At 64.1% G+C, this 25,588-nt stretch overlaps 1 protein-coding gene across 3 annotated transcripts; it reads right to left on the bottom strand.

Moving 5' to 3' along the window:
• Positions 1-406: 406 nt before the first annotated feature.
• On the bottom strand, positions 407-25,464 carry SH2D3C (SH2 domain containing 3C). Of its 3 annotated transcripts, XM_068413915.1 has the most exons (12): positions 25,425-25,464; positions 22,794-23,445; positions 18,179-18,218; positions 7,258-7,386; positions 6,520-6,968; positions 4,595-4,719; positions 3,651-4,228; positions 3,365-3,480; positions 3,000-3,171; positions 2,144-2,255; positions 1,252-1,458; positions 407-1,113 (listed from the first exon to the last, which is right to left on the bottom strand). In XM_068413915.1, exons 1-12 carry the CDS (start codon positions 25,462-25,464, stop codon positions 938-940), a joined length of 2,796 nt encoding a protein of 931 aa, XP_068270016.1. In that variant the 3' UTR covers positions 407-937. The 3 variants fall into 3 exon arrangements, with proteins under 3 accessions (XP_068270016.1, XP_068270017.1, XP_068270018.1); XM_068413916.1 differs by lacking the exons at positions 22,794-23,445; positions 25,425-25,464 and adding an exon at positions 21,634-21,738; XM_068413917.1 differs by lacking the exons at positions 18,179-18,218; positions 22,794-23,445; positions 25,425-25,464 and adding an exon at positions 14,040-14,173.
• Positions 25,465-25,588: the final 124 nt, after the last annotated feature.

Here is a 25,588-nt window from a genome sequence, read left to right as displayed (position 1 = left end):
CCGCGCGCGCCGGCCCCGCCCGCACTACAGCGCCCGGCGTGCCCCGCGCGGGGCGGGGCCGGGGCGGGGCCGTCACGGGCGGGGGCGGGGCCGTCACGGGCGGGGGCGGGGGCGGGGCCAGGGGCGGGGCCGTCACAGGCGGGGGCGGGGCCATCGCGGGCGGGGGGCGGGGCCTGCCCCCTCTGGCCCCGCCCCCCGCGCCCCTCTCAGGGCTGTCCCCGCGGTGGGGCCGGGGCTTTGGGGACCCCGGTGCAACCCCCAGGGCAACCACCCCGGGCCACGGCGGAGGGCCCGTGGCCAGCCCGCGCTGGCTCAGCGTGGCGGTCCCCCTCGCCAGCCCTTCCCTGGGCTCTGCTCTCCCCGGGGGCCCCGTTTAAATGACGCCGCGGGAGAGGGGATCCCCTTGAGCAACGGCATAAAAGTTTATTGTATGTAAGAACCGAACCCATGAGATATGTACACGTATTTACAGGACAAAACGAACGAGCCTCATTATTTACACCAAGAACCGTCCTTCACGAGTCTGTACATCGAGAAGTGATTGTGAAAACGTCTTTACAAGCGGGATCCAGCGGCCGTGGGCAAGGCGGAGATGGAAAAGAAAGGAAACTGAAGGGCGGGGTGAGGGGCACTGTGTAGTCATGGACCTCAGCGGGGCTGGATGGTGGACACCAGTGCTGGCCTGCCCAGATGCTGTCCCCGTACCTCGGGGCAGCGGTGCGGACTCCTTGGCCTGTCGTGGCCCAAGGAGGTAGATGGTAGACGGGGGGTGGCTGCTCTTCCTCCTCTTTGTCTCAAAATTGCTGATCTGTGCCCCAGCGCCATTCTGGGCCACCCCTCCTCCTCGTGGTGCCAGGTGCCCGGCCCCATCCCTTGCCCCACAGCTGCCAGGGCGGGTAGGGTGGGAGCTGGGGGGGTCTCCCAGCGCCCAGGGGGGTTACAGCTCGCTGAAGCGCACTGCCGGCTCCAGCTTGTGGGACAGGGCGGTGAGGACCTTGTCAAACTTCTCGTAGCGCTCGGCCTGGCTGCTCTCAGCCCCGCGGCTGCCCCAGAGCAGCCGCAGCTGGAACTCGGTGCTGAAGATCTCCAGCAGCTCCGCTCTGCCCTGGAAACCTGCAGAGAGGGGAGAGTCAGTTCCCCGGGATGGGATGGGGACGCTGCGCCCGTGGGATGCTCCGTCTGGTGCTGGGCTGGAGCTGCACACTGGGAATGCGGCACAGGGAAAGGGGCTCTGCTGTCCCCATCGCTTACCCTGCAGCTTCACCTCAGCGTTGGTGTGGTAGAGCCCACCGTGGTGGGCCACCATCCGTGCTGCCTCCAGGTGGGCCATGACCACCTCCACGCCGTTGTCAGTGGTCTCCCAGGGCTCGGGGCTGTCTGGGAGAGCCTCATCCCGCTCCAGCAGAGTCACGAGGGGTATGATGTGGGGAAAGGTGGTGTTGGTCAGCGGCGGCCCTTCTGCGGAGAGAGGCACCCTGAGGACCCTGCGCAGCCCCGTGCCCCTGCGTCCCCCTCCCCATCTGCCCCAGCCCCGTGGAGCGCTCGCGTGGCCACACAGCCCCACGACGCCGGGCTGCCGCTGCGCTCCCGGGAGAGGCTTTAAGGCTCAGCTGTAGCACAGCAGCAGCTGTGGCTCTGCGATCGCTGTGCCCGGGGCCGTCGCCTCACTCAACACCAGCTCCTCCCAGCCAGGCTTTCTGGGTGTGCTGGGAGGGGAACGCTGCTGTCCCTGCTCGGGCTGCGTCCGTGTTTCCCGGGGCTGCGATGGGGAGCAGGTCTGCAGAGCCCAGAGCGCTGGGTGTTGGTGGAGAGATGTGGCTTTTCATCTTCCCCGCCTGGCCACCCTGTCCTCTCGGCTTGGCACGCGCCGCCGTGCAAGTGCAAGGGTTTGGCTCGGCCGAGCTGTGTTTGTGCCCAGCTGCCGGTTTGATTTAGTTATGAAATGCTTCCTTGGGAAGGAAGGGGAGGCCGAGGCCAAACGGGCCCTGCCGGGTGCCGGGGCGGTTCAGCAGCCAGAGGGGAAGCATCTGGCACTGTCTGGGAGAGGGTCAGAGCTCTCAAACGCGTCCCCCTCCAGCCAGGCTGTGCCCGGATGAAGCGGGAAGGAGCAGGCAGGCGAGAGAAGGGGAGTTGCTCCCGTTACCTTTCCCTTCGTTCAGGCTCTTCAGGAACGGCTTGAGCTTCTTCTCGTAGAGGATCGCGCCCTCCGTGTGCCGCTGCCGCAGCACCATCCAGGTCTGCTCCAGCCGGGCGATCTGAAAGCAGATGGGGCAGATGAAGGGTGCTGGGGGGAATGTAGCCCCCAGGCACCGAGCTGCAGGCTCGCAGGGTGCTCCCAGGGCGGCACAGCCTGGCCCCGGAGCCGTGGCCACCAGCCTTGCACACAGCAGTGCCTGCTGCTCCCCCAACTGCATCCTCCACCAGCACTCACGGCCAGGGATGGCACATCCCTGGCACCGAGGCTGGGTTCAGGATTTCTCTCCCCTCCCCGTGCCTCAGGACAGCAGCTTCCCCGCGTCGCAGCAGCCTTGAAGATGAGACACAGGGAGGGGGCAGCCGTTCCCCCTCCTTTGTGCAGGCAGGAAGCAAGACTTCCCAGCTGGGCTCGACTTAAAATTGAATTTTAATCTCCTTTCATCTTCCAAAGGGAGCAGTGTGGCCCGGAGACGCTGCTGCCACAGCCTTGAGACTGATCTGTATTGTACCGGAGGGCAGATTCATTTCCTCCCAGGAACACAGCCCAGCACAAAACAAAAAGCTCAACCACCGAAAAACAATCAGACCCCGGCGGGACGGGGCTGTCTGCTCTGCCGAGGGGACGGCTCTTCCCCTTCCCTGCTCACACCCCAGCAGATGTGGCCCCACACCTCCTACCCTGGGCATTTTCCCCCTTCTCCCACCCCAGCGGGTGTCAGGGCCAGGAGGACGCGGGGAGAAGGATGTGTTTTGGGCGAGTGGGGTGAGCCCAGGCCACGAGGACAAAGGGAGCGTCCCTGTACCTGTGTCATTTCCAGGGCGTTCATCACAGCTGCAAAACTGAACATGTTCCCCATGGTGCTCTTCAGCTCGGCCGCCAGCTGGATGGTTTTGTGGAGCAGGGCCGCCCGCTCCTCCGTGCTGCCCGTGCAGCCCAGGATGTCCACGGCGATCATGATGGACATGGTGTGAAACCTGCCGCGGGGCGAGACACGGAGCGGGGTCAGCACGGAGGGGCTGGGGATGCTCCCGGGGCTCAGCCGGGGCTCCTCCACCCCGGGAGGTGCAGTGGGACCCCCCGCCATGCCCAGCTGGGGACACCCCGGGGGAGCCGGGCCGTGCTGCGCGGGGCAGCCCGGTGGGCTCGCCTCGGCTGCGGCTGCCGTACCGTTCCAGCAGGTCGAGGCGGAGCTGGTGGCCGTGGGGCAGGGTGAGCAGCTCCATGCCAGAGCTCACCCCCATGAGCCGCCGCATCTCCACCGTCACACCCAGTATCCGGGCGACCTGGCAAGAAAGGTGAGAGCTCATTAGACCTTTGCTAATTGAGGAGAGGCTGAAGCGTCCTCCGGCAGCCTCTTGCCCCAGCCCAGCCTCTGCCTGGCAGAGCCCAGAGGGATGCTCCAGTGCTCGGGGGTGCTGTGGTCCCCGTCCCTCCCGCCTGGCCCAGGCCATACCAAGCAGTCCACTTTGGTGATGTGTTTGGCCAGTGTCTTCACGTCCACCTCTGCCAGCAGCTCTTTGACCTTCTTGAGCACGGCCATCTCCAGGGGTTTGTTCTCCAGGGGGATGAGCAGGGATTGGAAGGCCGCGGGGTTGAAGGAGGAGGTTGTCTCCATGGTGGGGGGCACAAAGCCCATGAAGTCCAGCTCTCCTTTCAGCCTCTGCCCTGCCTCTGCCTCCCCGGAGCCGTTCTCCACAGTCCCTCTGTGTCCTTCCTCCACCTTTAGCCTCTCCACATAGCTCTTTGTTGGTAGCTGCTTGGTGTCATGAGCCGGCCGGTCTCTGCTGACGGGCGAGGTGGGGTGGAGCTGGCAGTAGTGCCCCGTGTCCGGGTCGCTGTAGCTGTTCACGGAGGGAGAGGGGGAGGCACGGGCGTACCCGTGGCAGGGAGTGGAGTGGGCGCTGTGGGCAGGGTCCGGCAGAGGTTTGCTGTTGTTCCCCGGGCAGAGCTGGGGCTCGCTGGACCTTCGTATGACTGGAGAGGCCGGGGCCATCCCGGCCGCTTGGCAGGCGTGTGGCTTTAGCCGTGTGACTGTAGGGAGCAGAGGAGACCCTGTTATCAGAGCCTGGAGACATGCAGATGCACGGGGACCACGGCTGCAGCAGCCCGGGGACGCGGAGCTCGGGGAAAGCCCTGCTGCCCAGACTCAGCCAGTCCCAGGACAGCGGCACGACGATGTGGCTGAGGACCGGCTGAGGTCCCATTCCCAGCTCAAGCCCTCCAAGGACAGTTTTCTTTGCCACGCAAAGAGCTGGACAGGGTTTCGCTAGCAGGGAGTGACGCAGGGGCTTGTCTTTACAGCCAGCTCCCTCCCCGTCCCCAGGTCCCTCCTGCACCACACCCGTGCCAAGCCCAGCCTGACCCACGTCCCCAGTGGGACGGAGGGGCGATGCCTACCCGTGCTGTAGGCGGGTGACGCTGGGTTCTCGGAGATGGGGGACATCGGGGAGTGCAGGTCTTGGATCTGGTCCACGCTGACGGCACAGTTGCGGATGATGTCTCTGTGGTGGGGCAGGGACACGCTGGGGAGGGGGCAGATGGGGCAGGTTAGTCCCTGCAAACAGGGCCCAGGCAAGGGCAGAGGGGCTGGCATGAGGGTTTGCTGCCCCATCACCCTCCCTTGGGTCATCACCTCCTTCTACAACCACCCATAACGAGCTGAACCCATAACGAGCTGAACCCATAACGAGCTCAGCTGGAGCAGTGAGTGGGCAGTCCCTGCAGGCAGTACCTCTATAAAGCAGAGCCAGCGCTGCCTCTGTGGAGCTTGGCCATGTGGAGCAGGAGAGAAGGAGGCTCTGGTGCCAAGGTACTGGTTTGGGGCATGGGATGGCTGGGCCCAGGGTGCTGTGGGAAAGTGGCTCTGGCCAAGAAGTCGTGGGGGGTAGTTTTCTAGGGTTGTGCTGCAAGGTGGTATGGGATGCTGGGTGCATCACTGTTTCCACCTGAGAGCTGTGTCAGGCTGGGTGGGTGAGCTGCTGCTCTGACCCAAAGCTGAGGAGAGGTGGAGAGTGCCTGGAAGCTGGCGTGGGAGCCCAGCAGGTGCCTGACAGAGGCAGTGGGGTGCCGGGGTTGGTGAGCTGCAGTGTGTGTGCTCTAGGAGCTGCAGAGCCAGCAAGGAGGTCCTGGGGTGGTGGGGCAGCAGCTGTGGCCTGGTGTAAACACCGTGTGTCAATGGTGTCGCAAAAGATGCTGCGTCTGGGGGGCAGGGGGGGTCACAAGGAGGCATAGCAGGTAATTCGCTGCCCTCCCTGCCACGGGTGAGGGCTGGGCTGCTGTGATGTGTTCGGTCTCGAGTGCCGTGCCTCTGCGGTGGGAGGAGGACGGGAGAGCAGTGGCGGTGATGAGGGGTTTGGGGAAAACGTGAGTGGTGAGGAAAGACTGATGGATCTGGGCTCTTCTTCTGGAAGCACTCCTGGAAGTCTGAGTGTTTTCCTTTTCCCTGCCACAGCAGTTGGTTGCCTGTGTTCTGCTGATGTGTTCTCACCCTGCCCTTGGGCTGAGGTCGGGGCGGTGAGAAAGTGGCTTGGCCCAACGACAGGCTGTGGGACAGGCTGTGTCCTGCTGGGCAGGCAGGAGGAGGTGGGTCCCCCCTCGGCTGCTGCGTGTGAGGATGTGTGTGTGTCTCTGCCTTCCCTGCTGGGCTCTGGCCAGGCCAGGGCTGCCTGACACCTTTCCCCTGTGAGCCGTGCAAGGGGAATCTCCTCCTCCCCCTCCCAAGAAGCCTGACTGCTCCAAGGTTAACGGGAGCAGCTCATGCGGAGGCCGTGATCTGGGGGCTGCGCAGACCCCCATCACAGCTCCATCGGTCTCCTCCTGCCCATCAGGCTTTCAGCTCTGCTTGGTAACTCCTTGCAAATGCTCCAGCTGAACAGAAAGGGCTCTAAAATGACAAGGGCCCTTCAAAAACAAATCAACAAATGCCCTCTTGGTGGCTGGGACTGGCTCTCCCCTTGCGTCTGCCTGGGAAAGCTCAGCTCCCTGGCTCTGACAAGCCCTGACATGCTGGTAACACTGGTAATCCCGGACTGGGTGGTTGTAAAACACTCCCTGGCTTCTGCCCTGTGATGCTAAAGTCATGTCTGCTGTAGTAGCTCAGCGTGGCTGGCGGCTGGCCTGGGAGAAAACCCCAGTTCCAGCTGGGTACCAGTTCCTCCCCCCATACCTTTGCTGGTCTCTCCCCACGCCTGAGCGGGGACAGTTTCCATCCCCAAGCCCAAACCCTGCTCTGCACCCAGGGAGCAGGGACCAGGCGTGGCCCTGCCTCTTTCCCAGGGGCTGTTCCTCTGCCCAGCTGAGCCGGGATGAGACCGTGTGCTCACCTGGTCGGGCACCCCTCAGCCCTGGTGATCTTGTCTGCTGTCAGGCCGTCCGTCATGGTGATGCTCCTCCTCTTGATGTGACCCCCTTTCTGGGTGGTGGGGCTGTGGGCTCCCCCATGCTTGCCGTTGGCCAGCCCGTAGCTGGCTTCCAGGTAGCGCAGGGGGAAGGTGCGGTTGATGGGGCAGTAGACGATGGCTCCGCTCTGCTCGGAGATGGCCTTGCGGTTGCCCACGTAGAAGCGGACGAGGGCAGGCACGTTGTCAAAGCTCTCCTGCTCGAAGAGGTACTGGACGAGGGTATGGCCCTCGCTGGACTTGACCGTCACCTTGTTGATCTTGAAGTGGAGGGGCTCGTTGCGCCAGCGGCACGTCAGCACGTAGTCGCCCAGGCTGGTGAGCGAGTCGCGGATGAGGAAGTCGCCGTTCCTCTGCACGAGGCTCTCCGACACCTGGCAGGGGACAGGGCAGCAGCTCAGGCACAGCCACGCTGGAGGGAGCAGGGGGCATGGGTGGGTGCTCCATGGGGTGTTATCTGGGGCCTTGGCTTGTTCCCCTTGCCTCTGGCTCTGAGCCGCAGGAGAGCACTTCCAAACCCGGGCAGCTCAGAGCTAAGGAAGCCCTTGCCCAGAGGCTTCCCAGGAGGACAGGCTGGTGGTTCTGTGTGGCCTCGGGGCGCTCTCCCTGAGCAGCCCAAGCAAAGGGAGCCCGGAGCCGCCCACCTTCCCCTCCCCTCCTCACCTCCCGGGGGATGCGGCCGTGGTACCAAGCGTGGCTGCGCAGGTCGGTGCTGCTCAGCTTCAGCTCCTCTTCCAGCTCCTTGTGAAGCTTCTCTGGTGATGAGTCGAGGATGTATTTCTCCTTGGAGAACTGTACAGGGGAAGGGAGAGCGTCAGCTGGTGCAGCAGCGCAGGGCCTGGGGAGGGACACGCTGACCCTGCAATGGGCTGGCAGGGTCCCCGTGTGAGGACTGCGGGACCCTCCATGGCATGGGCACGGGTGATGCCACCTGCCAGGAGCAGACCTGTCCCGGGGGACAGACAACTCGGAGCTGTGTTTCTCCTCCCCCTCTACTCTGCCCTGGTGAGGCCGCATCTGGAGTATTGTGTCCAGTTCTGGGCCCCTCAGTTCAAGAAGGACAGGGAACTGCTAGAGAGTCCAGCGCAGAGCCACGAAGATGATTAAGGGAGTGGAACATCTCCCTTATGAGGAGAGGCTGAGGGAGCTGGGTCTCTTTAGCTTAGAGAAGAGGAGACTGAGGGGTGACCTCATTAATGTTTATAAATATGTAAAGGGCAAGTGTCAAGAGGATGGAGCCAGGCTCTTCTCAGTGACATCCCTTGACAGGACAAGGGGCAATGGGTGCAAGCTGGAGCACAGGAGGCTCCACTTAAATTTGAGGAAAAACTTCTTTACTGTAAGGGTGACTGAACACTGGAACAGGCTGCCCAGAGAGGTTGTGGAGTCTCCTTCTCTGGAGACATTCAAAACCCGCCTGGACGCGTTCCTGTGTGATATGGTCTAGGCAATCCTGCCCCGGCAGGGGGATTGGACTAGATGATCTTTCGAGGTCCCTTCCAATCCCTAACATTCTGTGATTCTGTGATTCTGTGATTCTGTGATTCTGTGATTCTGTGATTCTGTGATTCTGTGATTCTGTGATTCTGTGATTCTGTGATTCTGTGATTCTGTGATTCTGTGATTCTGTGATTCTGTGATTCTGTGAGAGGATCGCTGCGTGTGGCAAAGGATGCGGGTGGGGTAATGTGCCTGTTGGTCAGGCCCTGCCAACGGGAGTACTTGGAGGGTCTCCTGGTGGCATGTCCCCGTCATGCCTGACCACCCTGTCCCTGGTGTGCTGCCTCTCCGCCCCAGCGCAGAGCTGAGTGTAGTTGGGCAGGAGAAAACCTGCCCCAGCTCCCTCTGAAACCTCTCCAGGGCTGAACATCAGCGGGAAGCACTCTTCCAGGAGCAAACCTGCATTATTCCTCTCCTTGAAACATCCACTGTGGTCCCTCCTCCAAAGGGTTAACGCGCTGGGTTTAGCCTACTGGTGGCATGAATAGTAACGACAACTAGAAGGGGAACCTCCTGCATCAAAATTAGCTTTTACTGGCACTGGTGCACCTGAGCCTGGAGGATGCGATTTGCCCCCTCCCTTCCCCCCGGAGAGATCAGGGATGGCGTCACGTCTTGGCCAGCGTTCCCAGTGGGCAGCCGAGGACGCCGAGCTGCCGGCGCGGTGGAGCTGGAGCTTGTTTGGGGAGGCGAGCGCGGGCTCGGGGTTCCTGCCTGCTCTGCAGGTTGGCACGGCGGCTTTGGGCCGAGTCCTGCTGCGGTGCCAGCCCTAACCCTTGGCAGTGCTGCGTGGTGGAGCAGGGCCTGGAGCCAGGGCTCCTGGGTTCCCCCCACATCCCAGGTGTGGGTCATCCTGCAAGGGGGACGTGTGTGCCGCTGCCACGGACCGGGGAGCTTGGATGGGGCTACCGGGGTGTCCTGGTCCACCTCCTATGAGCGAGGGTGGCTCGGTGGCCTGCCTCCGACTCTGGTGGCAGTGCCAGCGTGAGGAGGCACCGCAGGCTGGCCCAGCTCCTTGGTGCTTGTTAGGGGGGGATGTGCTGGCGTCCCAGAGGACAGGCATGGGCTTGAAACCCTGCTGACACCGCTCTGGCACTGCGGGGGAGCAGGCTGGCACTCCTGGCTGGCCTTGTGCGGTACCTGGTTCCCCAGAGCACTGGGGGCTGCAGCCCCACGCCAACGCACCAGGGACCTGCCTTGGAGCTGCCCCCTTTGCCCAGCACCTCATCCTCTGCGTCCCATGTCCATTCCCTCTGCTCCTCTAGCACCTGTGAGCAGGGGAAAGCGCAGAGCACTGCGCTGCTCTCCTGCCTGGTACCCGCTGCCCTCGGGGTGCTCCTGGGACCCCACCGAGTCCCTCAGCAGGAGCCTGCCCCCAGGTCCCCCCCTTCCCCGTGGGAGATGCTCCATCCCTGTGGTAGCTGCATTCATCAGCTGAGCCAGGCAGTGATGGTGTCCTGGGGACCCTGCTCCAGCCTGGGGAGGGGGGAGGAGGATGCGAGGGGCCCGTGTGATGAAGGGCTTGTCCTCACCAGCCTGGACCTGCCCCCGTCGCTCCCTTCCCAGCTCCTGTTGAGTCTAAAGGTGCTGGGACAGTGGAAAACAGCACGGACTGAACTCAGACTTGCTCATCTGACTGCGTTTACCCTCCTGTGAGAGGGTCCCGCTCGCTGGAGCTGCGGGGACCTGAACCAGGAGGCGCGTGGATGTCCCCTCCTGACCGAGGGTCACCGGGAGCCGAGCGCTCGCTGCCGCTCTGGGGCCCTCATGGAGACAAAGCCACGCGGTGCCGCTGAACCCTATTAAAAATAAATGGTGGCCGGCGGATGCTGCCGAGGTCCTGCTGCCTCCCGGGGGGCCGAGGCCGAGCAGATGCCGTCTCCATGACAACCCATCCGCTGCCACCAAGCAGACCTGGCTCGGCCGAGCGGCGCTGGGGGACCCTTGGCTGCGGCACGGCTCACCCCACACTCTGGGGCAGGGAGGGACCCCCGGGAGCCTCTCCTGCCCGTGCAGGCTAAAGCCGTCGGAGCTGGGCCGGGAGGGGTTTGGAGCCGGCTCTCCCGCCGCCCCTGGAGCGGGGATTAGCGCCTGTTCTGCTCAGCGTTGTACATCTGGGTTTTCCCCCAAATCCTCCCCATGCAAATGCGCAGGATAACGAACACAAGCCCAGCTGAGCAGCGCCCGGCATCTCCAAGCCGGGATTTGGGCAGCAGCCGGCTGCCACCCGTGCCAGGAGCCAGGTGCTAAGCAGGAGAGAACAGGAGGTTTGGGAGAGGCGAGGGAGGTTTTGCATCTCGCAGACGGGGGAAGGAGGCCGGTTGTGAGCGGTGGGTGCCACGAGCCACCTTCTCCAGCCACGTGGAGGGCACTGTCCCTTCGGCTGGGCAATGAGATCCCATCTGATTTGCACGGCCACCAAAAAGCCACTGCCTGGAGTGTGCGTGGCTACGACAGCCGGGGAGGCAGCAGGAGGCTGATCACGGGGAGCCCTTTTCCTCGGTGTGATGTGGCTCTGGGGACTGGTCCTTGCTGTGAATCTCTCTCGCTCTTCCAACACACACTAGCTGCTGCCAAAATCCCCCGGCTGCTCCCCTCTCTGCGCAGGAGCTGGGCTCGCTGTGAGCCCTCAGTGCAGAGGACCCACGTGCTGCGGAGGGACGTGGGTCCTTCAGCAGCGATCGCCTTTCCTCCGCTCCGCTTGGTAGCGTGTCTCGGAGGAGGCCGGCTCGCAAGCTGCCAGCTGGCCGGGCGCCGAGGCGCTGGCACGGCACAGCACGGCATGGCCAGGCGGCACAGGCCAGCCGGGCGCTGCCAGGAGCGTGTGAGGGACTGTCTGAGCGCCGTGCTGAAAGGGGCACCGCTTGGCACGCTTGGCTGTGCCAAGAGGACATCAAAAGCTGCACGGCCCGACGTGAGGTCTTGCATACTAGTGGGCTGGGTGTGGGGAAAAGCCTTCTGCTAGCACCTAGCTGGGGTGTGTGGTGCTGGCCTCCTGCATGGAGAGCCCCAAGGCCTCTTCCAGCTGAGTGGGAAGAAACCGGGATTAGAGCCGTTCTCCGAACCAGCCGCACCAGACAAACCAGCTCGGGAGCTGCCAGAGACGATGCCAAGCTCTGCTTGAGGAATCCCAACCAGCAGCCAAGCTGGCTTGGCTGGAGAAAGGAGAGCTCCTCTGTCACATCCAGCAGGCTGATGGGCTGTTCCGCAGTCCTGGGGCTGGGGAATCCTCTGGTGCTGCCGTGCAACGTGGGCAGCCCCCATGAGGAGGCCATTCCTGGGGCTCTCCATCCCTGCCTGCTTCCCGGACTCTCCCTGCTGCTTCCTTGGGGGAGGAAGTGCCTCCAGTCCCAGCTGAGAGGCAAGGACTGGAACTGGCAGTGGAAGGGCCGGAGCTGGGGGGATGGAGGGTGCTGACAGCTGTGGTACATGTAAAAGGGTGGCTGTCGCTCTGCCTGGTGCAAGAGCTTCAAATGCTGACATTGGCTTTCTCTCCTTGCAAAGGTAATCTTACGAAACAGGAGTGATTTGCAGCCTGCTTTCCTGCTCTCCCCTCCCAGAGCGGGAGGAGTCGCAGCCGAGGGTGAAGTCAGCTTGGAGAGCAAGGTGTACTCTCACCCCACCCCGCTCTGCTGCCGATAACATCTGGCTAACCTCAGGGCACTGAGCGCATCTGCTCTCCCTCCTGCTCTCGTGCTGCCCGCCCTGTCCTGGGACCCTCACTAGGGAAATCCCAGCCCCTTCTGGAGTTTTCCACCCCCGCTCTGGCTGCTGGAGCGGCTGCGGGGCCTGGGAAGCAGAACTGGGAGGAAGCGGAGTAACAAGCCATTGGCAGCAGGTGGAGGGGGAAAGCCCCAGAACTGCGTGAGGGGTCTTCTCCACTTCCCCCGTACCTGGCCATGGGCTACTTCAGTGAAGGATTTCAGAGCAAACATCCTTGCTGAGACAGCCAGCACCACGGCAAACCCAAGAACCCATTTGCGTGCCAGCCCGGCGCAGGATTGCTGTGCTCACCAGTCCAGCTGCCAGGTACCACCTGAGAATGGTTAGTCCATCCCGTGTGACCACAACTAGAAAATCCCACCACAAACAACCCTCACGTTGTTATGAGTGTGCTCTTAATCTGCGTGCCCTGCTGTGAGCCAGGCTGTCCTACTGATCTTGATATCCATATGGAAAAGAAATAATTTGTTCCTCTGTCCTGTCTCGCAATGTCTCTGGGCATCTAACTGGCCTCTGAGAAGGCACCAGCGCATCTGTCCACCCCATGGGCGACTGAAGGCATCTCTTAGGTATGCCACATCTCCATTAGTCCCCACTGAAGGCAGACCTTGACTCAAGATCTTTATCCTGGCATTCAAATCCCTCCCTAAGACTAGTCCTGGTTACCCACGGGGTCTCCTCTCGCCTTGTCTGTGCTCCTTTGTGGCAGCTCTGGAGCAATTATGTCTGGCTGGCAGGGGTGGGGTGCAGCTGGGCTTGATGGCCGGGAACATCTGGGTGCTCTAAGGTGGGACAAGTGCCCCAGGCTGTGTGCTGAGGTGGTGGAGTGCACTGCTACCGCTGCCCTGGGGGAGCAGGTCTCCAGTGCAGTGATGGGGTGTGTGTATACGCACATTTCCATCCATCTATATATTACTTATCTCACTCCAAGACGGCAGCAGCGGCTGCTGCTGCATCCCTTTTCGGAGCTGCTATTGGCCAGAAATGATGTCAGTGCTTCCCAGGCTGGGTGCACTGCCATTGGCGGTGAGCAGGGATGCGGCTGTCAGCTGGAAGCGCTCCAGTCATTCATGGGGACTTCAGTGTGTGTTTGCTGGGCACGCTTGGACACAAATAGATGGTGAAAGATCTGGCGGAGCCAGGTGAGCACTTAGGGCTTTACTTTTAACTCTTTCCGGGGCTGGGATGGAGCGCCCTCCATCCCCTCTCGCATCCCTGCGCGAGAGCCAGACGCCCACCTGTCTCTCCCTTGTTCTGGCAGCAGCTCGCTGAAAGCACCCCATCGCCCCCTGCGATGTGCAGCCCAAGGGCTGCTGCGCTAGGACACGTCCCCCTGCATTGCTCAGTGGCCTTTGGACAACTGGGAGAAGCTCTTCTGTTTGTCCCTCTTCCCCTCCACTAGCAATCGAAACCCCTGGCTTTGCACCGAGATCAGCCGCAATCATGACAAGACTTTAAATGCTGCTTCTGGGCTCCGTCTTACCCCGCATAATCTCTCAAGCTCGGCACCTACCTCACTCAGCAGGAGTACTGAACAAGGCTGCCAGCTCTCTTGGCTGCCAGCTCCCTTCTAATTTGCAGTGTGCTACAGCTCTTGCTTCACACCAGAGCCTGCTTGGCTCTTGCAAACCCGAACACCTTTGCTCTCTAACTCGGTAAATGAGGGAACCAAGAGCGCCGTGTCCCTCTTGTGCAAACGCCAGTGTCCAAAAATAGGGCACCTAGAGTCGTGCCCAGACAGCGGCGGTGGCGGGAGCACCGCAGGCCAGGTGACAGATGGATCCCAGCCTTCTCCCACGGTCAGACCCGTGCAGTGCAGCGCACGCAGGGAGACTCGGGCCAAGGCGCTGCGCGTCCGTCTGGGCTCGGTCTCCGCTCTGAGCCCAGCGATGCTCCCAGCACCCGCTGTCTCTTGGGGGACGCTAAATGCTCCCCTCCACGGGGTCTGCGGCAGGTGAGGGCTCCCTTCAGAGACTCGGGCTGCTCCGGGGGTACCCAGTGGCCCCGGCTGCAGCGGGGCCCGAGCTCTGCCCCCCGACCCGCTGCTTGGCTTGTCTCCCCCAGGACCGCAGGCGGGTGCCCGCCCCGGCCCTGCCAGCTCCGCGCCGGGGCAGCGGGGCTCCCCGCAGCCGCCCCCTCGCACCCCGCTGCGGCCTCACGGCGGGTGCGGGGCCGGGGCCGGCCCGTGCCCCCCGCGGTCCCCTCCCGCCGCCCCCGCTCACCTGGACCTGCATGAAGGAGCCGCGGTAGAAGCAGCAGGCGGCGGCGGACAGGGCGCTCCACAGGCTGCACCGCTCCGTCATGGCGGGCCCGCCCGGCCCGGGGCTGCCCCGGCCCGGGCTGCACCTCCGCTGCGGCCGCCGCCGCCGCCGGGCTTCAATTTCAGCCGCTTCCCCGATTACCTCATCCCTTGTCGGCAGCGGGGGGGCGGTACCGGCGCCGCAGCTCCGCCCCGGCCCGCCCCGGCCCGCCCCGACACCGCGGGCCCGGGGGAACCGGCTTCCCCGGCGCTCCCGCGTCGCGAAGGGACCCGGCACCTCTGAGGGGACCCGGCACCTCTGAGGGGACCCGGCACCCCGGGGGACCAGACACGTTTGGGGGGACCCGGCACCTCTGAGGGGACCCGGCACCCCTGAAGGGTCCCGGCACCCCGGGGGATCAGACACCCCTGAGGGGACCCGGCACCCCGTGTGCCTGTGCCCTGAGGGGAACTGGTTCCTCTGAGGGGACCCAGCTCCTCAGAGGGGATCAGACACCTCTGAGGGGACCTGGCACCCTGTCTGTCTGCACCCTGAGGGGAACCACTTCCCTTGAGGGGACCCAGCACCCCTTATCTCCCCATCCCAAAGCCACCTGCTCTCCCCAGTGACAGACACGGGTCAGGGACAGCCTCGTCCCCCCCCTTTCCTTCACTCCCACCTCAGAGATGCCGTTCTGGGGGACACACCAGCGCCTGTCTCACGCGGCGGGGAGCCGGCTGCCTGCTTCCCGCGTAGGCCGTCTCCAAGTTGCGTTTAATTAAGGCTCCGCTTCGGTTTAATTAAGGCCATGGTTTCACGTATGGGATGCAAGAGGCAGTGCTGATGATTCAAAGCATTGCTCCAGCCCTGACTCTCAAAAAAAAAAAAACCCCAAATCCCTGACTGAACCCACTGCTGGCGCCCTGCCCCGCGCACAGGGATGGGGACGGGCAAGGGGTCCCCCAGCACCCGGCAGTGAGCTCTGCACCTCCTTGTCCGCACCCAGCTGGTCTCCCTCCAGGTCTGTCCCGCACCGGCACGGCCCGGATTTGGCCACGCTTTGGTAACGGGGGGCTTTACGCTCCCATCCACAAAGCGTGTCCTGGCCCAAAGACCCCCATCCTCCCGCTGCGCCCCCGCCCAAGGGGATGCTGTGAGCTCGGACGGGTGCTCCTGCTGCCACCAACTGCAGAACCCCGCAGCCTCCCCGGTAATTAATTCACACGAGCCCCTCGCATCCCCCGGCAGGGAGGCAGCAGCCAGGGCTGATGAGATACAGGTTCCCCGAGCAGCTCCTCGGCGCAGAACAAAGAGAGCTCGGAGGCGCTCGCCATGCTCTGCCCCTGGGTGTGCAGGGGAGAGGGCAGACGGGAGAGCAGCGCGGGTTTGTAGCAGGACAGGGCTGAGGCGCGGGAGGAAGGGGGACAGCACGCGGCCTGCGGGCAGGGAACACGGGGCAGCAGGTGCTCGTGGATCCCATGGGTGCCTGCAGCCCCGCTGGGATGGGCAGGGAGCACGGGCTGTCCTCCTGTCCTCCTGCCCGGGGCTGAGGGACAGACCAGATGGCAGCGTGTGGGGAGACGCTGCACGGAAAGGATCCGATGGTGAATCACCCTCCTGCCAAGGCTTCTCCCTCATGCCGGGCTCCGTGCTTCCCCTCCGAGGCTCATGGGGCACCGCGGGGCGATGCCCCCTGGCCGTGCACTTGCTGCCCCTCCGCAGGGGGAAGCTGAGAACCCCCGACTGAGCTCTCGTGGGGACGTGGGACACCTTTACCGGCTGCTGCTCTCCCGAAGGGTAACGCCGTTGTGCAGCTCCTTCACCCGCGCCAGTGCCAAAGCCAGGCTGGCTGGGGCGTGAGCAAATGGAGCCGGGCATGGGATCCCCCCGGCAGCTTGGAAGCACCAACCCTTGGGCTATTATTAAAGCACATTAATTACCAACTGCTTATTGATCCTGGCTTTCCGACCCTCGCTAGCTCCTGGTTGAACCTCTAATCACAGCAGGCTCGGTGATGGGCGAGCTGGCCCTGGCTGGTTTGTGGCTAATGTTTGGCAGTTCCTCGGTGCACGTCTGGACACAGACCGGCCCGTGAGCCTTTGCTCACGAGGGCTTCGCAGCGTGTCCTCTCCCTCCTCCTGACTCTCTCCTTCCCCGGCTCTCTTCTTCCTGTCCTTCCTCCGCTCACCCCTGCAGCGATGTTTCCCCTCTGCTCGTTTCCCTCCCAGCCGCACAGCGAGGACCTATTCCAGTGGCGGGTCCCAGCCCCGTCCCTCCTCGCTCCCAAAGGATCCCAGGCACAGGGATCCCACCTTCCCACCCTGAATCCTGCAGGCCCTGGGGCCGAAAGCTGCTGGGTGCTGAGCACCCCGCAGCCGCACAGGCTCCCGGCCAGGCACGACGCCTGCAATCAGGCGGAGTGCCCCCATCATTCCCGTCACTCACACTCCAGATAATTACTTATTTGTCTAAAATAGCTGCTGTCACTGCAGCCATCAGTTGCTTCCGTGACCGAAGGGAAGTGGCGTATAAATCACAGCCCACGGGCCGTGTCTGGACACCGTGGGGATGGGTGAGAAGTAAAGGCCAGATAGCTCAGGTCTGGGATCTGCCTGGGGAGCAGGGAATGCTCCTGGCTCACCAAAAAGAACTCGATCCCAAGAGCAAAGCCATACCCGTTGCTCCACACCTGGGTTGTTTCAGCCTATTCACTCACGAGCCATAAAACGGGCCCGTCTCTGGGTGCACACACTGACAGTGCAAGCGAAAACACCCCAAACCACCCAGCTCTGCCCCCCCCCACCTCCTTACCCTCGTAGGACTTGCCTGGGTGAGCAGGAGCTCTCCTGCGCATCCCGAGGTGCCCCACGCCAGGGCTCTACCCTGCGAAGCCCAGTTGGAGCCTCAACGCTCCCGTCGGAGCCTCGTTGCTCCGGCACGTGTCCACTTCCAGCCTTGTGATCTCCCACTCTGCCAGTCCCACGAGGAGAGGAGAGGAGAGGAGAAGAGAGGAGAGGAGAGAGGAGAGGAGAGGAGAGGAGAGGAGAGGAGAGGAGAGGAGAGGAGAGGAGAGGAGAGGAGAGGAGAGGAGAGGAGAGGAGAGGAGAGGAGAGGAGAGACATCCCACACGGGGGATTGCTCTGCTACAGGTCAAAAAGCCACATCCAACCCTGCTGCCCAGAGGCTGCCGGTTGCCAGACCCGGCATGCAGGGTCCTTGTTGGCCCCAAGGCTGGATCCAGGGCAGGGTGACCCTGTTAGGAGGAGCAGATGAGCTCAGGGTCCAGTCAGTTCTCCTGAGCCGGCCGGCTGGTGCCACCATGGGGGGTTCCCATGTCTGGCTACAGCCACCAAGAGCCCCACGTCCAAAAGATGAAGGTTCAGGGCTAATTACACCACCCAAGCCGGGCACCTCGTCCCTTCTCAACAACCTCGGCTGCCCAGCGGCATTACACCCCCATCGGGCAACCGGATTCAGGAGGCTCCAGCCCTTCTCCAACAAACACCCCCAAGGCCATCGCATGGCAGCGACCACCCGGGGGAGGTTTTCAGAGCTCCATCCCCAAACCACACGGCATCCCTGCCACCCTTCCTCTGCGCCTGCCCGGCGCCCAGCGTGCCAGCAGCCTCCTGCGAAAGGGCCCGCTCTCCTCCGGAGCCAGGCGCCTCGCTAATGAATTTCTGGCCAGACATGAAGAGTCCTCAGGAATGTTAATAGTTTGCTGGAGGATAAGCGAGAGATTTGGAGAGATTTACACTGACTTTCATGTGACAGCCACGAAAATGGCTCAGACCCTTCCGTTTCTTTACATGGGGGCAGAGGGAGGAGGCTGCCCTGCGTCTGCAGCGTTCACAAGTGATGGGGAGCACGAAACGCACCTCCTGCGGGAGCAGCATCAGGGGGATCACGTAGGGTTTGTGTCTTCTCTGCCTCTCCCAGCCTTGCTGTTTCTGGCAGGGAATTTCTTCCAGGCCCAAAGAGAGAGCCCGGAGGAGGTGGTGGGATGGGGGGTGCAGAGCTGAGCATCCCGCTGGGGTAGGATCTGCCCGGCCCTGGGGCCACCATCCCCTCCACCTCTGGCACCCGGCCAGGGCAGGCTGCGACCGCGCTCAGCGTCTTACCTTCACGTACTCGCTGCCGGACTCCAGGCCATCGTGGTGGCTGGAAGGAAGGGGGGAAATAAAAATACGTAAGTAAAGGGCAGTAAGTTGTGACAGTCAGGTCAGAGGCGGTGGTGGCACAGCCGGGGGGAGCAGGAGTCTGTGCCCCTCGCCATGGGGCCGAGAGCACGGCCATGGCTTGGGGAGAGGTTCCCAGGGCCCCAGCGCGTTCCTGCCCGCCCCGTGCCCGCTCTCGGCACAGGGCTTAGCCCCCTAATGCGATCAGGGAAGAATGAGGCCCTTTGAGAGGATCTCTCCCCAGATCGGCTTGGGACTGTGTGAGCTGAGCCGGGGAGACCCAGCGGCCAGGCTGGGGTCCCCGCGGGTCACGGTGCCGGGGGGGCCATGCCGAGGTGGGGGGCCCTGTGCCCTGCTCCCAGCAGAGCTGCGCTCCCAGGAGGCAGCTCTTGGGACACGCCACCCAGGCAAGTGTTGCCGATTGTTTCTCTACGGCCTCGTGCAACCCTGTAGAAATCAAACTCCCCCCGAAGCCAGGGGTGAGCTGCGACGTCCTGGCTGAGACAGCAAGATTTGCCTTCCCAGCATACAGGCAACAGGAGCTCCCATTCTCCCCAGTGACATGTTCACTCTTAGCCCTACTGACAACCCACCCAACAACCCTGAGACGCAGCTGATCCGGCAGCTCCTTTGCCATCATCTCAGAGGGGACGCAGATGGCCCCTGCTCCTTCCTGAGCATGCAGCAATGCTGCTGCTGCTTTTTGTGCTCTTGTAGGTTGAGGCATGTGTCTGTGTGGATGAGTCCAAGGGGAACAATGGAGAGTTGAAAGGGAGAGCGGCTGTAACAGCCTGAGCTGGGATGTGCTACCCTGAAGTCTCACCTTTCAGAATAAAATACAAAAATCCAGACTTCTTTAATCAGAACCTGGTACCTGTCACCTCCCCAGCACCAAGCTTCAGCATGGACATCCCACTGCTTGCCAAGGTCGCCTGCCCAAGCATGGGGCGGCAGCAAGGGCCCTGGGTGGCAGGCTGGTAGCACAAGGGCAGGCAGCTGCAGCTGAGAAATATCCAAATCCGAGGGCGTCACAGACCAGGGACGTCCCTTCCCTGCCAGGAGCCGCCTCGCTCCACCTAGTGCCTACAGCCACGGCCTGACCCCCACCTCATACTGGGAGCTGCTGGGGGCCCTGCACACACCCCCCTCCTGGGAGCTGTACCCATCCCTGGGGAGCCAAATTCCTCCTCTGTGGGCTCTCTCCAGGGTGGGGATGGTGCCTGGTGCCTCAGAAACCAGTCACCTGAAGAGAAGCGGGGCTGGCAGAGGCGACCGCTGCCAGACGTTGCCCCACTGGCCATCGCCGTGGCATTACAGCGGGTCCTGCGGGGTCAGCGTGAGCCCCTCGGGGTGTCCAGCCCTGCAGTGGGCAACCCCCACTCCTCTTCTCCAAGCAAATGCTGCTGAAACCGCATCCACTGCTGTCTAGATCAGGAGGCGAAAAGGGGCTGGAAATCAAGCCCACGTGTTTTTGGGGTGAAAAAAAATAGAGGATCATTTGGGAGGGGGGATAGAGCCGGACTCCCCGGGGCAGCTGCGGGCTGCCTGCCTGCCCCGGCGCTGCCTCTCCAGCCTGTTTGCCTTTCACACGGCCGCCGAGAGCTGCCTGGTGCTGCGAGAGCCGTGAGAAAAACCGGCGAGAGGACGGGGGGCCTCCGGGCAGGAAATCGGGAGCATGGGAGCAGCTGGGAGACGGGGCTGGGGAGGCCCCTGCGCCGGGGCAGGGCAGCAGCTGGGGCCGGGGGAGGCTGGGTGCCGCAGCCCCCCTGGTTCTGCGCATTCCTGGAGGAAACGGCATTTTTGGGGGCAGCCGAGTGCCTGGGAGAAATTCCAGGGCTGCCTTTGGAGCGCGGCCGTGGCTGAGCCGCTGGGAAGCGGTGCTGGGAACTAGTGCTGGGAAGCGGTGCTGGGAAGCGGTGCTATGGCGGTGGCACCGGGGAGTGGGGTTCAGCGGGGTGGCTGCTCCTTTTGGGCTCGGAAAGGCATCGCAGTGACTTGGAAACGTGCCAAGCTCCGGGCTGGCTGGTGGGAAGGGTCCAGGGTGATTGTGTGGGTCCAGCCCCGGTTTGGAGCCCAGGCTCTGCTCGCCTTTGGGCACTGGGGCAGGCTGCGCCCCAGGGGAACCAAGTGTGGGCACCTCGTGCCTCAGTTTCCCCCCTCCGCAGAGCTGCCTCCTCCCAGGTGCTGGCTGTGCCCTGCCCGCGCCCCGCGGGGAGCGGCGTTTCCCGTGCCTCGAACACAGCCGCGCGCGGAGGGAAGTCGAGTCACGTCCGCTCTGCGACCTGCCTGCGGGTCACCTCCCGTTAGTCACCGTGTCCCTGCCGGAGTCACGGCCACCGCCTCGCACCGAGCAGCTCCACAGGCTGGGTGCTGCTCCCTGGCCCACGGCAGCGCAATTCCCCGCTTCGAGGGCCTGATCCTGGAAGGAGCATCCCTGGGAAAGGCCTCCCGCGTGTGGGCATCCTCAGCCCGTCCTGCCTCGGGGTCTGTCCGCGCCAGGGATGCTCCGGGGGGTGCAAGCAAAAATGTCCCCCAGGGCCATGCTCGTCCCCCCGCCCAGCGCTGTGTTTGGTCCCTCTGTGCTCCCCGTGCGAGGCAGCCGGCCCATGGCCTTGGCGGGAACACGCTGTCCCTGTCCCCAGGGATGTGCCTGCGCAGGAGGAAGGGCTGGGGCACGGCACTGTCCCGGTCCCGCTTCCGTCCGCCCGCCCCACAGCAGGGCCTGGTCGTGGGGACGGCTCCGGCACTCGGCTGCTCCCCGAGCCGGGGGCTGTGGCAGGGGCTCTGAGTAGAGCGTGGAGGGGCAGAAATGCCCCTGATGCCAAGTCCTGCTCTGGTCACTCTCGTGCCTCAGTTTCCCTGGCAAACACCATGGCTACACGCATCATCAGGGCAGACCCAAAGAGCATTTGGCCCTTGATTTTTGGGGACCCAAGTCCCCACTCCCCAGAGACAAGACACCCGGGTGACCCACACACGTTCCCCCGCTGCTCGGCTCCCAGCTGCGCTGGCCTGGCACCTAAGACACTTCTGGGGGATGGAGCGTCTGGGCGAGCCCCGTGCCCCCTCTGCGGGGACCCTCTGCTGCTGCCGGGGCTCTGTGCTCACCGCAGGACGTGGCAGTGCCACCGGCCCCCCCAGCCCCCGCGCCTCCAGCCCCCCGCGCCGGCTGCAGCCCCCGAGCCGCACTGCCCCGGCGCAGGCTCTCACGGGGGTTTTGGCAGCGGTTTCCACGAGCAATCGCTGCCACGGGCCGGGGGCCTCGGCAGCAGCTCCGGCAGCATCTGCGTCGAGGCTTTGTGCCCGCCCCAAGCAAAGCCCCTTCCCAGCCTCTCCCTCCCCATCCCCTCTGCCGTGCCGGGGTGCGAGGGGTGGCCGAGGGGGCTGGGACCCCTTACCTGCCCTGTCCCAGGGTGGGAAACCTCCTGCCCACCGCTGTCATCGGCCCTGCGCGATTCGGCGAGTGCCTCTGCTCCGGGACGGGGACAAGCTCTCCCAGACGCTCTCCCGCCTTGCACTGAGCGTTGGGACTTTGGGGCGCGCAGGGCGGTGGCGGACCCTCCTCCTTCCCGTCCCAGCCCTCCTCCGGCCCTCCCTTCGCGGCCGGCAGGAATGTGTGGCCGGCACAGCCCGGCTCCCACCGCCGGCACGAATTCCTCCTCCTCACCCCACTTCTGGGGCCACCCAGATGCTCGGTGCCAGGGCGAGGAGCCCCCGGCCCTGGGGCGGCGCGGGGGGAACGGAGGCGTCAGGGGCCACCCGAGTGCGGAGGGAGTCGGGCCAGCGAAGGGGTGGTACGATGGGACCTTGTTTTGGGGAGAAATTTGGAGTCGGTGCCTCCGCCCATGCCCCCAGTCCCGTGCACGCTGCTGGGTTGGGGACGCATTTGGCCCCTTGTGCCCAGATGCCCAGGTGATGGGCAAGGGGTTAAAAATCCCTGTTGTTGATTCTGAGGTCAAAACCCTCCAAAAAATCCAACACCCATCTGAGAGGGCTGACCCCCCAGATTCCCCTGGAGGGTGGGTTTTGTGCCCAGAGTGGGGGGTTTGTGCCCAGACTGGGGGGTTTACTGGCAGGTCATGGAAATGGGGACGGGGTGGCTGGTTTTGGGGGTTGCCCCTGTGCCTTGAGAGAGGCAGCACGGCTCAGGGAGGGGGAGAAGGATGGAAGGGATGGAAAAGAGGAGACTGAGAGGTGGAGGGGGCCGGGACAGTGCAGGTCTGAGCTCCCCGCAGCGCGTCCCGGCGCTGGAGCAGAGCTGCCGGCAGGACAAAGGGATGCCGGGGCTGAGTGGGGCCGCGAGATGTTTCCACCCCGTCAGGAAACGGGAGGGAGCAGAAATCCCACAGGAAACCTCGCTCCCATGGAGCTGACCTGGCCATGGTACGGAGTGCTCCGGCCGTGCTGTCCCCCCGGCCAGGTGCATCCCGATCCCGCTGGCACTGCGGGTGAGGGGGGGCACCCAGGGACCCTGCTGTGTCCCAGCACCTTCCCCTTGCCCCAGGAGGGCAGAAAGGGGGTCCCAGCGGAAGGCAGAGCAAACCCAGCGGGGCTGTACCTGTCCGGGGAGCTCTCGCTGCGATGCTCTTGCCCCTTTTCTGGCAGATCCCCGCTGGTGGTCTCCGCTCCCGCTGCCGCTTCGGGGCTCGGGGTTTGGCTGGGGTTCAGGTCCAGGCTGGAGCTCGCTGCCTCTGTCCTGGGGCAAGAGACGCTCCCCGCAGGCTCCTGGTCCATCCTGGCCATCGCTGGCCCCGGGGTGTCCATGGGTTGAGCCTGTTCCTCCTCCTGCTCTGCTTGCCCGGCGGCTGAGGGTGAGTCCGTGCCCGGGTCAGGGCTGCCGGACACCTCGGGGGACTCGGGGCTGGGGAGTGGGGCTGGCCGGGGGGTTTTGTCACTGGGGGTCCCTTTCTCCCGGCAGCTCTGGCTACTCTTGGCTTTGCCCAGGCTCTTCCCTGCCTTGCCCAGGTTCAGCCTGGGCATGGTGCCCATGTGGCTGTACATGTCTGACGACCGGGCGTAGGGGCCGGGGCTCTTGGGCATGGTGTTGAGATCATCCTGGGTGCCGTCGAAGGGCTCCTCCAGGAAGCCGTGGGGTGGAGGGACACCCGGCTGCAGGCTCTCGGGGAAGCTGGGGGCCACGGACACGCGCCGGAGGGTGAAGGAGCGGGGGATGCTGCTCAGGCTCCCGAAGCCTTTGAACTTGAAAAACTCTGGCAAGGAGAGAGGAGAGATGGGTGTGGGGTTACTGTCGGCATGGTGCTGTGATGGGGGGTCCGGGGTTGGGCTGGGCATGGGGCACTGCACCGTGGTGCAGCCCGGTGTCAGCCCCGTTACACCGCACACCTCCGGTCCCAGCCCGCCATGACGTCCCTGTGGCCTGGGGTGTACGTGGTGCTGCTCGGGGCGTCTCTGCTGGGACCCTGGGCGGTCTGTCCTGGTCCCTCGGGGAAGGAAACGTCCCCTGGTGCCCTGGCAAGTCTCGTGGCTGCGTTTCCCCACTGCAGTTGTACACTCACCCCGGTGAGCAGGCAATGACAGAAATAATGATTTCAAATCTCTTCCTCCTGCCCTCCACCTCCCTGGTTCCCCCGGTGAACTTCGGGCAGGGCTGGTGGCTGTGCCCATCCCTGAGGCCTCGGGGCAGCCCTCTCCAGGATGAGAGCGAGGGACATGCCACATCTCCCCAGGGGACGGGGGTCTTGGCCACGTGTGACGTGCCCACGTGTGCACATCCGTCGCCGGCGCGGTGGAGCAGGAACTGGCGGTGGGTGCAGCAGCCCTGGCTGCAGGCAGGAGATAACCTCCCCACTTCCTCGGCCCCTCGCAGCCGCCCCGCAGCTCCCAGCTGCCACCTGCAAGCGCCGAGCTCAAAGCGTTTGCTGGAGAAGTATTTATAACCCCGGCGGGCGGCTTTGCGTTTCACACCTCGGCTCTGCGGTGCCGGTGCCAGTGCCGGTGGCACACGGAGGGAAGCAGGCTGTGGCCGCAGCTCTGCAGGGCAGCATTTCCCCACCCCAGCCCTGGTGCTCCGGGTGCCTCCGGGGGTTTTGCATCATTTATGGTGCCTCGGGGCTCTGCAAAGCCTCTTCCCCTCCGGGCACAGCGGATTTGCCGTGGCAGGAAGCCGCACGCTGCAGCGGTGCTGTGCGAGGAACCAGGCGTGTGGGGCTGCTTGGCTGCTGGTCCCCCACCTCCTGCCGCCATCCATGGGCTCTGCAGGGCGTCCCTGCAGCCAGATGGGGCAAAGGGGCTGTGCAAGGGGCTGCAGCAGCCCAAAAGCCCTTCTGCATGGCGGAAACCTCGTGGCCTGGACGTGGTTAAAGGCAAAACTTCTTTGGGTTAAACATCCCCTTGGGGTCTGAGCATCCTCGGGGCTGCTGCCGGGTGGGGAAGGCAATGCCGGGGATGTTCCCCATCTCCCTGCTCTTCACTGCAAAGGCAAATCCCAGCTGGGATGGGGCCGTGGGTTTTGCCAGTGGAGGGGTCCTGGGGGAGCGGAGGGACCGGCCCCCCTCCAGGAATGCAGAGAGCAGCAGCAGAGCTGGCTCCGGCGCAGCCCGGCGCTGGGAAGCGGGGTGAAGGCCGCTGCGGCCGCCTCCCGGGGCTCTGGGGGAAAGCCGAGGTCTGTGAGAAAGAGCAGAGCTCGCTCCCGGCGGGCACCGAGCGCTTCCTCAGAGAGCAGCCAGCGGGAATCTGCTCCCAGGCTCCCACCCAGCCCCTCCATGTCACCCCCATCCCTGTGCTGTGGAAGCACCCTGGGGTAGGGGGCCAGGCCACCCCCGGCCCCAGCTTGCACCCCCAGCCGTGCACCCTGAAGGATGTGATTGGGAGTGAAGACCCCCCAAATCCCCTTGTGCATCCCCCTGGGTGTACCCTGGCAACCAGTGCAGGGCTGGGCTGCAGCAGACTGGTCCCAGTCCCAGCACCCAGCCCCTGAGCCAACAGCACCCGGGCTGTCCCTTAGCTGTGGGGATGGAAACCCCCAAAGCCCCTCACCGCAACGAGCCTCCTAACGAGACCCGAGCACGCCTCGCCTCTGAGCGTCCCTGGGCGGTGGTGACCCAGGGAGCGTGTGAGCACACACTCACGCTCACACTCACACTCACTCTTGTGAATCTCCCCTCCTCTCCAGGCTGTCCAGGTGAGCACCCCGTCACCCACCCCCTCACCCCGTACCACAGCTACTTACTGAACTTCTTGAAGCCCCCTCGTTTCTGGCCCTCGGCCATGGCCACGCCAGTTGGTCGGAGAACGTGGGGACCGAGAGGGACAAGTTTATAACCGTGAAGCCCTTCCCTGCCCGCTCCTCCCTTCCTGCCCCCCCCCTCACAGTCGCTCATCGCTTGCTCGGCG

Source organism: Nyctibius grandis, chromosome 16 (genome assembly GCF_013368605.1).
Source record: "Nyctibius grandis isolate bNycGra1 chromosome 16, bNycGra1.pri, whole genome shotgun sequence".
NCBI lineage: Eukaryota > Metazoa > Chordata > Aves > Nyctibiiformes > Nyctibiidae > Nyctibius > Nyctibius grandis.
The sequence above is the reverse complement of the archived record's forward strand: the minus strand, read 5'-3'. Positions and strand labels throughout refer to the sequence as shown.